Here is an 18491-nt window from a genome sequence, read left to right as displayed (position 1 = left end):
TTTTTGTGCTTCATGAACTCTTGCATGTTCTTGGCCCCTGAAGGAGCCGTTCATCCCATGGAAGAGACCCGCCTCACCCAGCTTCCTTCAAAGCACTGCTGGGTCCTGCTGGCTTTGGTCATCACCAAGAGCCTTCTAGAGAAACCAGGGCAGCAGCCAGACAGCTTCTGCTTGTATTTCCAGAATAAAGGATTAGTATGGTTTACACGAAGCCCAGAGGATCAAGGGTGCACCATGACAATCCCCCAAATTACACATTCTCCTGGATTTGTTCTGCTGTTTAAGAGCGGAAGGCAGGGTATTTAGCTGAGGGTGTGTGTGTGAGAGAGGGGGGGGGGAGGGAGGTGGGTGGGTGGGGAAATAAAAGCATCCTTGCAAATCAGTTGTTTAGGCTGAGTGGTTACATTCGTTGATTTAGGTCACGTCTCTACTTAACCATATCACAAACCAGGCCCTGGAACATTTTTTCCTGTTCTGTCCTTCATCTCATTCTTTCTTCCTCCTTTCCAAACTGTCAAGGTGGAGTCTTAAGAGGGTTTTAAAACCTCACTGGGCGGAGAGCATTAAAACTCTTCACTTAGTGTGGTGTAAAAGGGTTGTTTTCGCTCAGTAGTGGGGGAAAAAAGGCAGTTAAACAAACATGAGTTTGGATTCTGAAATCAGTAATTTTAAACATGGTATTTGGGAAGACTGACCATTGGCAGAGCAACCGCGGCCAGCGTTCGTAAAAAGCTGTGCTTGGTCCATAAGGAAAAATGCTTTATGTAATTCAGCCATTTGATTTATTTCTTGATCTTAGATAGATAGTATGTTCTAGTCAGAGGTGGCTTTCAGCAGGTTCTGCCCAGTTCTGGAGAACCGGTAGCAGAAATTTTGAGTAGTTCGGAGAACCGGTAGTAAACATTCTGACTGGCCCCGCCCCCATCTATTCTCTGCCTCCCGAGTCCCAGCTGATCAGGAGGAAATGGGGATTTTGCAGTAACCTTCTCCTGGAGTGGGGTGGGAATGGAGATTCCCTTGCCACGCCCACCAAGCCACACCCACCAAGCTATGCCACGCCCACCAAGCCACACCCACAGAACCAGTAGTAAAAAAATTGAAACCAATCACTGGTTCTAGTCTTACTGAGATAAAATAATAAAGCCTAAGGCAGGGGTCTCCAACCTTGGTCCCTTTAAGACTTGTGGACTTCAACTCCCAGAGTCCCTCAGCCAGCAAAGCTGGCTGAGGAACTCTGGGAGTTGAAGTCCACAAGTCTTAAAGGGACCAAGGTTGGAGACCCCTGGTCTAAGGAAAGTTTTACAATAACAAGGGCTCCAAAGGCCAAGATTTTTAATCCTCGGGTTCCGACATAGAGAATGGCTCGGCTCCCACCCTGAAAGCCTCCTTGGCTTCAGAGAAGTCATCCTTCTGGAAGGGCAGGTAGAGCCTGTGGCTGTGAGGACCTTGCCCAGCTGATGTGCCAGTTGCAGCCCTGCTGGGAGCAGGAAGCTCTCGTGACACCAATCCCAGCTTCATCGCTGCATGGCTAGCAAGCCGGGAGGTGTATCTGGGGTTGCCGGTCACAATTAAGACATCAGCAAAATACAAAAATAAATAACGATATGGATATGAAGGTAAATACAATAATAAAAGTGCTACAATATATTACATCAAGAAATAAAGAAATGAGGGGAAGCCATTTCAGAGCAAAATAGCACCACAGCAGAAATGTGCTCCCCAATCCTTAGCTCCCAAAAAGTGTGGAACCATCAGGAGTACTTCCCTAAAAGACTTTAAGCACTGTTTCTCAACCTTGGCAATTTTAAGATGCATGGATTTCAATTCCCAGAAATCCCCAGTCAGCTTCTGGGAGTTGAAGTCTTAGAGTTGCCAAGGTTGAGAAGCACTAACCTAAAGGATCAGGCTGCTTCTGATGGGAGAAGTTGGTCCTGCAGGTATCCACAGGTGCCCAGCTAGTCCCTTAAATTAGATCCAGTAACCGATGAAGGACCCACAAAATCAGTGTTCTGGAGTCCTATCACTGGGAGTTGGCAAATACGTGGGCTGCTCATTCTGGCCCAGTTGCGGTTTCCATATAGTCTTTAAGAGCAATCCCATGGGAAGCAGTTCAGCCAGGTGGTGCTGAGGGCATGAATTACTGAAGCTGAGTCCTTCTGCATCAGATAAAAATGCAGTTGGTGCATATCTACTGGTGTAAAGATCCTAATCCTATCCTGATTAGATCCCTGTAACACTCTTTATAGTGTTCACTGCAAGAAGCATTAAAACATTTCAGTTGATAGCAAGTGAGATACTGCCTTGGCTCATGGAGTCCTGTGTGGATGGTGTCATTCCAGCCGTTTTATCTGCACTGCCTTCCAGTCTCTTTCCAAACACATCTCAAATTGCAGATCTTTCCAACATCAAAGAGTCTGGCATAAAGATATTAAGAGGCCTGTTTTCTCTCACCTGACCCTTTCCTTGTGCTCAGAGAGCTCCTACCTCTTGCAAAAATACAGTGTTGATACATTTGGCCAGGGGTGCTTCCCACCCATCTCGCGAAAGTTACTCCCTAAGATGTTTAGGCCCAGAATTCTCTTCTCTTAAGTTTTTCCAGGTGGATGAAAAATATGATTTCCATGAAGCTTTCAGTATGGGCTGAAGACTTTCTTCATGCCTCAGGCCAAATTACGAGATTCTAGGTTTTCATGTTATTATATAGCATTATTGTGATACTGAGGTTCATGACTGGACCTTTTCAAGTAGGTCATTTTGACTTTCCTTTTATAAAGAGAAGTGGAACATAAATATCTAAATACACTCAGAACTCCGAGTCTTCCTTTATGAGGGCCAGAGCTGCTGCCTTGGAGACAGGTCTAATATTGCTTTGTTAGCTTTAGTTTCCTGCAGATACCCAGGAGTATTTGAGGGCCCTAAACCCCTTGAAGTGGTATTTTCCTAAATACTTATCTAAGGTGAGTAGGGACTTTGGGTTCTGGTGGGTTGGAAGAATGTTTTTCTCTTTGATTGGGATGCTGTTTTTTTTATTGTTTTAAATTGTTGAAACTTCAATGTCAGAAGGGCAGGAATGCTTAGCCCAACTGAAATGTCTCTGAACTCTGGATTTTCTGCCTGAGAGTTGTGGGAAACAGAATGTTTTGGCCCAAACTCACTGGTTCTTTTCATCTGCTTTGGTTGGAAGGCTTTCCTACGGGGCTGTTCCACCCAAAGGAGAGTACACAGTGGTGAGATTCTACTTGTACATAATAGCATCGCTCACACAGTGTGTGTTTCCTTGGCAGATGTCATGGCGGCCACAATATCGCAGTTCCAAGTTTCGAAACGTCTACGGCAAAGTAGCCAATCGAGAGCATTGCTTTGATGGGATTCCAATTACCAGGAATGTCCATGACAACCATTTCTGTGCAGTTAATACCAGATTCCTCTCCATAGTAACGGAAAGTGCCGGTGGGGGCTCTTTCCTCGTCATTCCACTGGAACAAGTAAGTATTGCTAAAGTATTATCATTATTGGAACAGAACCGGGTTCATCTCAGTTTTCAGTCTGGGGCAGAAATTACTTTTGTTTTACCTTCTGCAAATATCTTTTTGTGGAGGGGATGAAACGTACGAAGTGGGGGTGGGCACCACATAATAGCCAGCCGAGGCTAGTCCCTGCCTGAACGCTGGGCAAAAATAGAGAGGGGACGATTGTAGAGAAGATGTGGTGGAAGTGGGCCTTTCATAAAAGATCTCTTGATAAATCAACAGTTTGCAGTGGGATGTACTTCAGGTCACTTTAAGCAGCTACTCATGTCCCAGAATAGTCAGAAAATGATTGTGAATATAACATAACTTATCCCTGGTCGCTTAGCAACTGTTTGAAGTTACAATGGATTTCCAAAAGCTACTTATGACCCGATTCCAAAGTAACGACGTCCAGAGAAAAACGCCCCATAGCCTGGGTCCGAGATGGGCTGAATTCTCACCCGCTGCCCCCTCTGTCTGCTGGCCAAAGCAGCTGCTTCTTGGCACCTTATATTGCAACTTTCCAGAATGTGTTGGTGCCCCTACCCACAGACATTCAATGGCCATCCCACCGTGCATCTCAATATCTGTTAGGGGAGTCCATGGGGCTGGCTGCACAGCAGATGGTGGCATCATCACTGGTGCCAGGAAGGAGTGCTCAGGGTCTTCAGTACCACCCTGCCACCTGCTACTTTGAACCCAAGCTGGCTGGATTAAAATTATGTCCTATATGCTGAGTGGCCCCTGAGCTTCAAAGGTGTCTTGGGTGAGGCTATGGCTTTCAAGCACTTGGAACAGCCCCTCTCTCAAACACAGGCTAACCTTCGGCCGCACTGCAGGGGTTAACATGAATAAGATCTGGAAAAGCAGAGATACTGGTATCAATACAAAAAGCAGGCTAGTTTTAGCAACAGTCTTCCCTATAAGGATATATCGGGGTGTGAGAGTCGGACACTAAGAATGGCTGATCCAAGAAGAGTTGATGTTTTTCAACTGTGGTACAGGGGTAAATTACTGCGTATACCATGGACAGCCAGAGTAACTAACACAGAGGTGTTAAATTGTATAAAACCATAAATATCACCAAAAGCTAAAATTGTAAGACTACGTCTGGTTTACTTTGGCCATGTCATGCGTGCGAATTCATCACAGAAGGAAACGATGGTAGGAATGGTTGGGGAAGAAGAAGACTGGCTAAAGAAAGAACTCGCTGGCTTGATCCCATCAAATCTGCAAAGCTGAACATCCAGCAGCCAAAAGAAGCTGTGTTTGACATGGTAGCACGAAGAGCACTTGCCTCTCTCCAAGGGTCAGACACAACTAAATGGTTAAAAACAACAAAGTGACGCTGGACTGTGTTGGCTTGACCTTTTCCTAACTCCGTGCTTTGTGGAGTATAGGATTCGTAGTCCTTCACACTTGGAGGGCCAGGCCACTTGTGGGCACCAACTCTATATCTCAGCTGCCAGATTCTATGCCCGCAATTTTATGCAAATCGTGGCAGGTAAATATTTAGCCCTTCCTGATAAGATGGAGAAAATAACCCCTGACCATTATGAGTGTCTCCTTTGCGTTAAACACTGAGGGAGGAAAAGCGGTTTCTGAAAAGCGGCTGGGGAAAGTGACCATGTCTTTAGGCCTTTTCATAATTAATGGGCGGATTGGGAAAGTAAAATGAGTTTATCTCCTTTGCAATCAACTGAAGCCTCTTGAAGTGAGCAGCTTTCTAATTAATATGCTTCTATATTTAGCAGCAATAAATTAAGGTAACCTAGAAACTACTGAAAAGAACAGATTAAACTCAGAAATCTAACTTCCTTGACATTATGTTCTTACTGGCTTTTATGAAAATGACTCCCTCATCATGATTCCCCTCCCCCCCGCAACAATATTTCTTTCTCTTGCGGGAAGGTTCTCCTGCCAAGAGATCAGAAATCTTAGCTACTTACGGTATATATATATATATATATATATATATATATATATATATATATATATATATATATATATATATATATATATATATATATATATATATATATATATATATATTTATTCCCAGCTTCCCTGTACTTAATCAGGAGCCAAAAAACACCCACTCAGCACACTGCAAGCCAACTACAGAGATATTTTAAAAAGAAAAACTCCTGCAAGAAACTCTTAAAAACGTACCCAAGAACTGCCAGTTCCTCCGCAAAGGCTGGGTCAGACAAGGATGAGGGCAAAGAACCCCCTGCAAATCCTCCGACACACAAGGATTGTGGTCTCAATTGGGCCAGGACATGGGGCAGCCTGTCAGCAGGCAGAGCTCATGCAGTATTTGGGGAAATACTTTCTTTCTTTGGAAAAATATATGCCCACATCTTATCTACCCTCCATCTTTCTTCTTTTTTTTCTTTTTTTCTTTTTTTTCTCTTTCTTTCTTTCTTTCTTTCTTTCTTTCTTTCTTTCTTTCTTCCTTCCTTCCTTCCTTCCTTCCTTCCTTCCTTCCTTCCTTCCTCTATCTATCATTATCTTTTCATCCATCACCTTTCATCTGCTTGTCTAAACTCAATGCAAACCCTCAATAGAAGCTGGCCGTTAACTTCTATTTGCTCCAGGGAGAAGCATGGTTGAATGGCAACTTGAGACAATGGATTCCTTAGACACAAAGTCACCTAAGATCTGTCCCACCGAAAGAAGGAGGGTCAAAATGTCCAGGCCCGTCATTCAAGCTATGCCTGGGGCTACTGGCTCAGGAAAAAAAAGGATAATTTGTGGCAGAGAAAGCAGCAGGAAGGAAGGAAGACAGACAGACAGACAGACAACAGACAATCTTGCAGTTGTTTGGAAGGGCTTTGGTTTGGCATAGGCTGGGCTGCCTGTTACTAACTTGAAAGTGAAGTCTCAGGATTAGACGAAGCTCTGTTCTACCAGGAGGGGTTTGTCCACCAAAGCCAGGATTAGTATCCCTAACTGCTGACAAGAAGATCCAAAGGGAACGAGATGGCTAAAATCAATTTCCTTCCTTCTAGAACAGGGGTCTGCAAACTTGGCTCTTATAAGACTTGTGGACTTCAACTCCCAGAGTTCCTCAGCCAGCTGGCTGAGGAACTCTGAGTGTTGAAGTCCACAAGTCTTATAAGAGCCAAGTTTGCAGACCCCTGTTCTAAAATATTAATCTGAACCAAATGGGGCTGAGCAATTAAAACACTGAACGTACTTCTCTCCATCTGCAGTCAGTTCAGTTACAGAAGGTACTGGGGAACCAATAGTTGAATTGGAACAGTTCTTGGTGTTTGGGAAAGAAGCGGCATGCAAGAAATCAGAATAGTTCTGCGGTTCGTATAACAGAACACCTTGCTGGTCCCTCACCATCCTGCCAATGTGGAGGGCATTAGAGAGCACAGGGTTTGCATTCATGGAACCTCAACTCAATCCATGAGGCCTCCAGTGAAAGCAGAAGCAAAATCCTGAGTTGGATTCTCACAGGTGCTCCCTTCTCTGTGAAGACAACCACATTTAGGACACAATAGGCCAGCAATGAAGTTCAGTGTCTGTTGTGAAACAAGGGATAAAGGAACGAGTGGTGTGATAAAATATTTTTGGGCTATAGCACATGCAAGCCTCTCTCAGTCAAGAGAACCATCATAAAAACAGACAGAGAAAAATAGAATACATATATACATTTATTTATTTTATTTATTTTTATTTTATTTATTTATTCGATTTTTATACCGCCCTTCTCCCGAAGGACTCAGGGCGGTGTACAGCCAAAAATAAAAACAAACAATACAATATACAATTTAAAATACAAATTAAAAAACTTATTTTATAATTGGCCTAAAAAACTTTAAAATATATAAAACTAAAACCCCATTAAAATTAATAATAGATAATTTAAAATCAATAAAATTTAAGCCAGCCCCGCATGAATGAAAAGATGTGTCTTCAGTTCGCAGCGGAAGGTCCGAAGGTCAGGTATTTGGCATAAACCCGGGGGAAGCTCGTTCCAGAGTGTGGGAGCCCCCACAGAGAAGGACCTTCCCCTGGGGGCCGCCAGCCGACATTGCTTGGCGGACGGCACCCTGAGAAGTCCCTCTCTGTGAGAGCGTACGGGTCGGTGGGAGGCATGTACATCCGTGTGTGTATGTTTGTTTGCGTATGTTTGTTTGCGTGTGTCAAACTAAATTTAAAAGAGAACAAAAAGTGCAAGAAAATAGAAAAGAGAAGGAAAAGTAGGAATAAAGAAAAAAGAAATATATACAGAAGTGACCTCCAACCTTCAACACAACTATAAACAAATTTAGTGACTATTCATCTCTTTACAAATATTTATCTCTTCACCTCAGATCAAATAAACCAACTTTATATTCTTTCCTTTTACTTAACGTTTATTCATTCAGATATTGAAGATTTGATTACATGTCTTCATTTAGCTCTTTAAGACTATCTTCTTTTATAAAGTCAACAGGAAAATTGTCCAGGCCACTCTCTTGTTTTATCATATCATCACCTTTTGAATTTTAAAACAACAATCAGTTTCTTCTTCAGAGCCAGTGAAAAATCCTTTTCTAGGTCATTTCTTGGTCTGTCAATTTCTGAAATCTACTTTCAATGCCAATTCTTATCTTGTCAGATAACATTTGTTCTACATCTGTCATTTCGTCAAAAAACATCTTTTGGACCCAGTCTATTCATAGAAGGAAACATCCTTATTGATATTTTATTCTATTTATTTATTTATTTATTTATTTATTTATTTTGCCAAATATATATTAAATAATATATATAAGCATAAATTGAAAACATAAAATGAATACAACTAAAGGGAACATTAGGACAGGAACGGTAGGCACGCTGGTGCTCTTATGCACATAGATATTGTGTCTACTATTTTCTGATTCAATTCTCCAAAATTGTTTCAGTAATTTTATTGTTATAAAGTTTTGCATCAATTTAAAGCTTTCTTCTTCCTATAAACTTTAGTCAAGAGAGAGGGGAGGGGAGGGAGGGAGGGAGCCTTAGCCTTTCACACAAGATTTGTCCTTCAGTCCCTGTCTAGAAGAAGAGACAGGGAGCAACTTTGGAGTTTCCTGCCTCAAACCCAGAACTACAACCTCAAGAAATGTTGTGCAAATCCTGAACTGCAAGTGACAGTGCAGTCTTATGTACACAGCCTCCTAAAACCACATAGAGATATAAAAGTAAATGTGTTGGGAAAAGAACTAAAGAGAAATAAGAGAAGGGAGCAATGTGACAGACACATTTCCAGGCAAACTCAATACTTTTGAGACAGAACCTTTCATGCTTCCTTCCGTGACAATGTGGTTCCATTGAGGACTACATGTTGAATGTGGTTTTTCAGCCAGGTACAAATCCATCTGGTGCTGCTGCTTTCTGTCTTACATTTTTTTATCCCACAAAGAAATAGATTGTGGTTGTCAAATGCCTTACTGAAGTCCAAGTATACTAGGTCCACAGCATTTTGCTAGTCCCTTCTCAGTCATCTGAGCCACTGTGGGGGTGTGGGAGATATGACTTTGGCCTTGTTTTCTGCTTTGGCAGGATGGCTTGACCTTCGCTGAGGGGCAGGGGCGTTTCCCCGATTCCCCTTCTGGGCTTGGGTCCTCTTACTCAGCAACAAGGGATTGTTCTGCAGCTGCAAAAGAAATCTGTCTTCTCAATAAAGGTCTCGGCTGCTACAGCGGTTTTCTATATAAACGGAGAAGAAATGGGCAGAGAACCTTTATTTCTAGTTTGAGATGATGAAGCTGATTTTGATCCAGAGGGTTGGATGACTCCAAAGTGCTGCCCCTTATAAAAGAGGGGCTGCCCATGGAGTGAATGCATGTATTTCTTTGAATGAACAAATTTGTCCTTAATGAACATTTTCCATACAACTAAGGATCTTGGAGCAAAGGGGGCAGCTATGACTGCCCAACTGAAGCCTCCCCCACCCCCCCACCCCATGCATTGCCATCCATGGTGCCTATAAAAAGGGTTTGGAGCTTTGATCACATAGATGCAGCGGCTTCCCAGTTTCTCCTTTCAAAGTGACCCTGCGAAGTGGGCTGACCCAAGAGAGAGCTTGTATCGCCCAGCAGGCACGTCTCCCCTATCCCAACCACAATGTCATGTTGGCATCATGTCTGCTTTTGTGGGCTAGAATTCACCTAGCAAACAAAGAAGGCTACTGCTTTTGCCCTGCATTAATGAGGACGACAGGTCTGTACCAGTAACTCCTTTTCTCATTTCAACTAGAGCAGGGGTCTGCAAACTCGGCTCTTTTAAGACAGCAAAGCTGGCTGAGGAATTCTGGGAGTTGAAGTCCACAAGTCTTAAAAGAGCCAAGTTTGCAGACCCCTGAACTAGAGCAATGCTTTATCAGAATACAGAATTAGCAGAGTTTGAAGGGACCTTGAAGGTTTTCTAGTCCACCCTCCCCCCAGCTCAGCAGGAGACCCTATACCCGTGATGGAGAACCTATGGTATGCGTGCCAGAAGTGGCACGCAGAGCCATCCCTTTGGGCACGCAAGCCATCGCCCATTGCTCTTCCGGGTTCCGGTGCGCTGGTCAGGTGATCTTCATGCATGCGAGAAACCAGAAGAGCAGCTGCCTGGTGTCCATGCACGTGGGCCTCTGTGGCTCAGACTGGTAAGACAGTCTGTTATTAACGGCAATTACTGCAGGTTCAAGCCCCACCAGGCCCAAGGTTGACTCAGCCTTCCATCCTTTATAAGGTAGGTAAAATGAGGACCCAGATTGTTGGGGGCAATAAAGTTGACTTTGTATATAATATACAAATGGATGAAGACTACTGCTTGACACAATGTAAGCCGCCCTGAGTCTTCGGAGAAGGGCGGGATATAAATGCAAATAAAAAAAAAATGCACATGCCGGGAAGATGATCTTCCTGTTTCCGGGGCACAACTGTGAACCAGCGGTGGTCTGCTCACATGCATGCGCGCCAGAAACCGGAAGATCTTCTTCTTGGCACACACATGCACAATCGGGGGGGCTGCTGTTCTGGTTTCCAGCACACACAGGTGCACACTCACACTCCCGTTTCGGCACTTTGTCAACCCTGCCCTATACAGTTCCAGACTAATGGAGCAGTAGCTTCCACTCTGTTAGAACCCTCCATGATGGAGCCCCCACAACCTCTTAAGGCAGGGGTCTCCAACCTTGGTCCCTTTAAGACTTGTGGACTTCAACTCCCAGAGTCCCTCAGCCAGCAAAGCTGGCTGAGGAACTCTGGGAGTTGAAGTCCACAAGTCTTAAAGGGACCAAGGTTGGAGACCCCTGTCTTAAGGCCACCTGCTTGTTTCAGGCCAGGCCAGGAAGGGCGTGTCCTAATCTGCTCGACATTCCCAAAATGGTGGTGGCTGGACAGGTGCTTTGGATCCCTTGGGCCCAAGAGAGTGCTCGTCCATGTTTATGGCAGGCCTAATGTGAAATTGCGCTTTGAATTAAATGCCCAGATTTCTGCAGTGGTTGCGAGCCTAATTTTCATTCAGATCGTTTCCTTCTAGGGCAATCAGGGCATTTTACCCCCAGCTTGATTTTACTTAGGTTACTCCTCAAATTTAGCAAGGTCAAGAGAAATTTGGGGCTCTGAGAAACGGAAAGGCTCAGCGGCCACAAACCTATCAGGATTCCTGTGTGGAGAAGCAAAAGGGAAGGAAGCTGGAAGGAGGGAGAATCGGCCAAGAGACGCCCTTCTCCTTCTCTAGGATTAGAAGGCTTTGCCTAAAGAAAGACGTCCCAGTCTCTGGGTGGGCTGAGGAAGCCAGTCTGAGACACTTCCTGAGGCACCCCTAGCTGTGATGGCAGTGGTGGGGGAGGCTCCTGCCATTGTCGGCAAGATTGGGAGGGAGGGAGGGAGGCCTCTTGTCTGGCTGGTGCTTAGCATAATGGTCCAAGCGAAAAGAAGCTAGATGGTGGTAGTAGATACGTTAGCCTTCCCCAAAATGGTGCCTCCCAGCAACAATCCTGGCCAGTGTTTCTCAACCTTGGCAACTTTAAGATGTGTGGACTTCAACTTCCAGAGTTCCCCAACCAGCATCGCTGACTGGAGAATTCTGGGAATTGAAGTCCATAAATCTGAAATCTGCCAAGGCTGAGAAAAACTGACCACACCTGGAATATTGTAACCAATTTTGGTCACCATACTACAAAAAAGATGTGCAGAGGAGAGCAACTAAGATGATCAAATGCCTGGAGACTAAAACACATGAAGAACAGCTGCAGGGTTTGAGTTTGGCTAGTCTAAAGAAAAGAAGAATTGGGGTGACATGATAGCTGTATTCCAGTATTTGAGGGGCTGCCACAAAGAAGAGGGGATCAAATTATTCTCCAAAGCACCTGAGGGAAGGACAAGAAACAATGGGTGGAAACTAATCAAGGAGAGAAGCCACCTGGAATTAAGGAGAAACTTCCTAACAGGAGGACAGTTAACCAGTGGAACAGCTTGCCTCCAGAAATCATAGGCCATTCTATTCTATTCTATTCTATTCTATTCTATTCTATTCTATTCTATTCTATTCTATTCTATTCTATTCTATTCTATTCCATTCCTTTCCTTTCCTATCCCTATCCCTATCCCTATCCCTATCCCTATCCCTATCCCTATTCTATTCTATTCCATTCCATTCCTTTCCTTTCCTATTCCTATCCCTATCCCTATCCCTATCCCTATCCCTATCCCTATCCCTATCCCTATCCCTATCCCTATCCCTATCCCTATTCTATTCCATTCCTTTCCTTTCCTTTCCTATCCCTATCCCTATCCCTATCCCTATCCCTATCCCTATTCCATTCCATTCCTTTCCTTTCCTTTCCTTTCCTATCCCTATCCCTATCCCTATCCCTATCCTGTCCTATCCTATCCTATCCCTATTCCATTCCTTTCCTTTCCTTCCTTTCCTTCCTTTCCTATCCTATCCCTATCCTGTCCTATCCTATCCTATCCTATCCCTATCCCTGTCCTATCCTATCCTATCCCTATCCCTATTCTATTCCATTCCTTTCCTATCCTATCCTATCCTATCCCTGTCCTATCCTATCCCTGTCCTATCCTGTTCTATTCTATTCCATTCCTTTCCTATCCTATCCCTATCCTGTCCTATCCCTATCCTGTCCTATCCCTGTCCTATCCCTATCCCTGTCCTATCCCTATTCCATTCCTTTCCTTTCCTTCCTATCCTATCCTATCCCTATCCCTATCCTATCCCTATCCCTATCCCTATCCCTATCCTGTCCTATCCTATTCTATTCTATCCTATCCTATCCTATCCTATCCTATCCCTATCCCTATCCCTATCCCTATCCCTGTCCTATCCTATCCTATCCCTATCCCTATCCCTATTCTATTCCATTCCTTTCCTTTCCTTTCCTATCCCTATCCTATCCCTGTCCTATCCCTATCCCTATTCCATTCCTTTCCTTTCCTTTCCTTTCCTATCCCTATCCCTATCCTATCCTATCCCTATCCCTATCCCTATCCCTATCCTATCCTATTCCATTCCTTTCCTTTCCTTTCCTTCCTATCCTATCCTATCCCTATCCCTATCCCTATCCCATCCCTATCCCTATCCCTATCCTATCCCTATTCTATTCTATCCTATCCTATCCTATTCTATTCTATTCCATTCCTTTCCTTTCCTTTCCTTTCTTTCCTATCCTTATCCTTATCCTTATCCCTATCCCTATCCCTATCCCTATCCCTATCCTATCCCTATCCCTATTCTATTCCATTCCATTCCTTTCCTTCCTTTCCTTCCTATCCTTATCCCTATCCCTATCCCTATCCCTATCCCTATCCCTATCCCTATCCCTATCCCTATTCCATTCCTTTCCTTTCCTTTCCTTTCCTTCCTTCCTATCCTTATCCCTATCCCTATCCCTATCCCTATCCCTATCCCTATCCCTATCCCTATCCTATCCTATCCTATCCTATTCTATTCTATTCTATTCTAATCTATTCCATTCCTTTCCTTTCCTTTCCTTTCTTTCCTATCCCTATCCCTATCCTTATCCCTATCCCTATCCCTATCCCTATCCCTATCCCTATCCCTATCCCTATTCTATTCCATTCCATTCCTTTCCTTTCCTTTCCTTCCTATCCTTATCCCTATCCCTATCCCTATCCCTATCCCTATCCCTATCCCTATCCCTATCCCTATTCTATTCTATCCTATCCTATCCTATTCTATTCTATTCTATTCCATTCCTTTCCTTTCCTTTCCTTTCTTTCCTATCCCTATCCCTATCCTTATCCCTATCCCTATCCCTATCCCTATCCCTATCCCTATCCCTATCCCTATCCCTATTCTATTCCATTCCATTCCTTTCCTTTCCTTTCCTTTCCTTTCCTTTCCTTTCCTTTCCTTTCATCCCTATCCCTATCCCTATCCCTATTCTATTCTATTCTATTCTATTCTATTCTATTCTATTCTATTCCATTCCATTCCATTCCATTCCATTCCTATTCCTATTCCTATTCCTATTCTTATCCCTATCCCTATCCCTATCCCTATCCCTTTCCCTATCCCTATCCCTATCCCTATTCCTATCCCTATCCCTATCCCTATCTCCATTCCATTCCATTCCTTTCCTTTCCTTTCCTTTCCTTTCCTTTCCTTTCCTTTCCTTTCATCCCTATCCCTATCCCTATCCCTATTCTATTCTATTCTATTCTATTCTATTCTATTCTATTCTATTCTATTCTATTCTATTCCATTCCATTCCATTCCATTCCATTCCATTCCTTTCCTTTCCTTTCCTTTCCTTTCTTTCCTATCCCTATCCCTATCCCTATCCCTATCCCTATCCCTATCCCTATCCCTATCCCTATCCCTATCCCTATCCCTATTCCATTCCTTTCCTTTCCTTTCCTTTCCTTTCCTTCCTATCCTTATCCCTATCCCTATCCCTATCCCTATCCCTATCCCTATCCCTATCCCTATCCCTATTCCATTCCTTTCCTTTCCTTTCCTTTCCTTTCCTTCCTATCCTTATCCCTATCCCTATCCCTATCCCTATCCCTATCCCTATCCCTATCCCTATCCCTATTCTATTCTATCCTATCCTATCCTATTCTATTCTATTCTATTCCATTCCTTTCCTTTCCTTTCCTTTCTTTCCTATCCCTATCCCTATCCCTATCCCTATCCCTATCCCTATCCCTATCCCTATCCCTATCCCTATCCCTATTCTATTCCATTCCTTTCCTTTCCTTTCCTTTCCTATCCCTATCCCTATCCCTATCCCTATCCCTATCCCTATCCCTATCCCTATCCCTATCCCTATTCTATTCTATCCTATCCTATCCTATTCTATTCTATTCTATTCCATTCCTTTCCTTTCCTTTCCTTTCTTTCCTATCCCTATCCCTATCCTTATCCCTATCCCTATCCCTATCCCTATCCCTATCCCTATCCCTATCCCTATCCCTATTCTATTCCATTCCATTCCTTTCCTTTCCTTTCCTTTCCTTTCCTTTCCTTTCCTTTCCTTTCCTTTCCTCCCTATCCCTATCCCTATCCCTATTCTATTCTATTCTATTCTATTCTATTCTATTCTATTCTATTCTATTCCATTCCATTCCATTCCATTCCATTCCATTCCTTTCCTTTCCTTTCCTTTCCTTTCTTTCCTATCCCTATCCCTATCCCTATCCCTATCCCTATCCCTATCCCTATCCCTATCCCTATCCCTATTCTATTCTATTCTATTCTATTCTATTCTATTCTATTCTATTCTATTCTATTCTATTCTATTCTATTCTATTCTATTCTTCTGGGCCCAAGGATGGGGCAGCACCATATGTACACATTTATGTCTTTTTTTCCCTTGCAGAACAGGACTGAATGAAAAGGATTCATTAATTCATTGTTTCCCCCCCCCCCGGACTTTCTTTTGGATTAGATAGTCTGGGTTTTAATTATTTTTTATTGTTGCATTCTGCAAGGCAGAGCTGTACAGATTGAGGTAGCCTGTCAGTCTAATGAACGAGGACTTCTGAGGAATCGAGAGGAAGGGTAGGCCCCATTTTTCTCCCCATACAAATAAGCATTTCTCCAAACCATGGGAACAGGAAATGTGGCTCTATCCTCTCTTGAGGCCTGGGTGTCAATCAGTGTGCCATTCTCACCCATTTTGCCCAGAGGCTCTATGCAGAAAAGCCAGCTCCCCTCCCTGACATGCTCTTCAATTTTTAGCACATTGATGGGAAATAGCTCTGTGATTTCACACTATTGATTGGAAGAAAACCACTGAGGCGGAAGCAGGCTAAGCTCGCTCTATCTCCTCCCCCCCATTGAAAGCCAACTTCCTGCAAACCCCACTGACCCTTTTGATGGTGTCCCCACACCGTCTCCCACCCCCTGTGCAAAAAGAAAGCCACCCAACGGTTGACCCTCCCCGCCCCCAGCCTGCCTCTCTCGGCCCATTTCACCGAATGCTTCCCAAGGCCCTGGAAAGGCATTTCTTCTTTTCAGGACTCTGCCAGGAATGGTGGTGGGAGTGAGACCTCCGCAGAGGTTGGGCAGTTTGCTCACTGCACAGCTGCTGGATGGATACGCTTGGAGTTTGAAGGCGAAAATGCCCATTTTGACAGAGAACAGTGTGAGCTAAGAAGAGGACCCAGCACTGAAGTGACTTTTGCAGGTGTGGGGTGAGGACAGCTCATGTCCTCTAACTAGTAAATCCTCCATCCTTCAGGCTGGATACAGGAAGCCAGGGAGTGAAGAAGCCAAGGCGTCTTCTGAGAAAACTGAGGACAGGAACCTTGGCTGGACATTTCCACACAGCCACCAGCTTCAGCCCTCTTGTCCACTTGCATGGCACCAGGCCAAAATGGTGCTCCTTTTTCCTATGTTGTCAGCCGGTGCTCTCTCCAGCTGTGTGTGCATCTGGGGAGACATGCACAAAAAACAGCCAGCTATGCTTGCTTCCCTTTGCTTCCCTTTGCTTGCTATGGTATCTTCTGGTAGTGGAAATGAGGGGTTCGGGTGGCACCTTCAGAAGGTCTGCCCTGGGGAGGCCTCAGAACAGAAGGCGGATGAGGCAGGAATTGATTGATTGATTGATTGATTGATTGATTGATTGATTGATTTGTCACAACATTATATATAAGCATAAGCATGAGATAACTATACAATATATAAACATATATATAATCATAAGTATGTAATAACTATGTGAAATTGGATACAATCAAAGGGTACATTGGGACAGGAACAGTAGGCATGCTTGTGCTCTTATGCACGCCCCTTACAGACCTCTTAGGAATGGGGTGAGGTCAGTAGTAGATAGTTTTTGGTTAAAGCTTTGGGGATTTTGGGAAGAGACCACAGAGTCCGGTAGTGTATTCCAACTATTAACAACTCTGTTACTGAAGTCATATTTTCTGCAATCGAGGTTGGAGCGGTTCACATTAAGCTTAAATCTATTGTGTGCTTGTATATTGAAGCTGAAGTAGTCTTCAACAGGAAGGACATTGTAGCAGATGATTCTATGAGTTAAGTTCAGGTCATGCCGAAGGTGGCGGAATTCTAAATTTTCTAAACCCAGGATTTCAAGTCTGGTGGCATCAGGTATTTTGTTGTGAACAGAGGAGTGGAGAACTCTTTTTGTAAATTTATATCGAGGGGAACCAGCCCCTTTGTGATGTTTTCCCCAAAATGTTTTAGCAGTAGATCATGTATTCTATAACCTCAGTTTAGCTGAATGGTAAGGTGACCGATCGTCCTCCTTTAGGGGGGACAGTCCTTCTTTTATAAGTTCTGTCCTCTCTCAAAAAGTCTCCTCCTACATGTCCTCCTTTTCGATATTTGAAGACTAATCTGTAAATCTCCATATTCGATTGATGCCAATCTAATCCGTTGCATGTGATGTGACATATTTGTATTCGACATGATGATTTGTCAAGGCTCGGTAGAGTGCGGCGAGGTGCGATTATGAGAGGCATGCGCTCTGCACAGGAGAATTGTTTTGAGAGAGTGCTCCATGCGCAAGTGGCTTTGTTTACTTCTTACCGAAACACGACACGGTGCACATGCATGCATTAGACTCCCTTCTTTCTCAGTGAATATTCAATCATGCACAGGTGAGCACAATAATTCTCGTTTTATTAATTCATTATCTATTTAATAATGTCCAAATATGTATAATTTTATTTACAAGTTTATTTATTCAATGGAAAAGTACTCATTTAAATAATAATTAATAGGCATGTAAGCATCATTACAATATAAAATGTTATTGTTACAAATGTTTTTTATTATGCATTTATCATATTATAGTGTATTCTGTATTATTTTTGCAATGAATAAAATGTTTCTTTTATTTACGATATTTATTTGTGTCTTCCTTCTCATTGTAAAAAAGTTGGTCACCTTATGAATGGAGCCCTCAAGACCTTAAAAGCCAAACTAGACACAAGTGTTGTGTGAATGCACCAAATGGAACTTACGTATATTGAAATAGTTGGCAGCCATAGGAAGAGAAGTTTTAAAAAGGGAGCTCTGCTTGTTGCAATAGGGCCGTTCCTGAAATGCAAATAGCATGTTTTGGAGCTATCAGGAGATTGGCAAGGGAAGAATAGTGCACTTCCTCCCCCTTCCCTTCTCTTCCCATCCCTGCTCAGCCTCTGCTCCACTACTGTTTGCATAAGAAGACTTGGGCCTCGTCCACATTGCAGAACTAAAGAGCTGGTATTTCCCGCAATCAGTGACCACTGTGGGTTTAAAGAACTGGCATCAAAGAAGCCATTCTCCTCCCCTTTCTCACGGCAAGAGAACTGGGGAGAACCAGCTTCGTTTTCCCTCCTCAGTTAACTGCCTGTGGAAAAAGCTAGCCTCAGTTGCTGCCCTGAGAGGGGAGGGGAGGGGGAGGGGTCCAGGGGGAGGCTTAAGCAACATTTCACATTGATAGCTCACAGATGCAGGAATACTGGTAAGTTGTCACTTCAGGTGGCCCTGAATCTTCCGATCATC

General features: G+C 43.6%; 1 protein-coding gene across 1 annotated transcript in view; it reads left to right on the top strand.

Annotated features, from left to right (window-relative positions):
* The window catches only part of CORO2B (coronin 2B), a 104985-nt gene that overhangs the window by 43224 nt on the left and 43270 nt on the right, over positions 1–18491 (top strand). Inside the window, exon 3 of the mRNA XM_058156410.1 lies at positions 3285–3485. Within this exon, the coding sequence (XP_058012393.1) occupies positions 3285–3485 (201 nt within the window). The remainder of the gene's footprint in view (positions 1–3284; positions 3486–18491) is intronic.

Source organism: Ahaetulla prasina, chromosome 13 (assembly GCF_028640845.1).
Source record: "Ahaetulla prasina isolate Xishuangbanna chromosome 13, ASM2864084v1, whole genome shotgun sequence".
NCBI classification, from domain to species: domain Eukaryota; kingdom Metazoa; phylum Chordata; class Lepidosauria; order Squamata; family Colubridae; genus Ahaetulla; species Ahaetulla prasina.
This window is presented reverse-complemented; position numbering and strand designations above follow the sequence as displayed.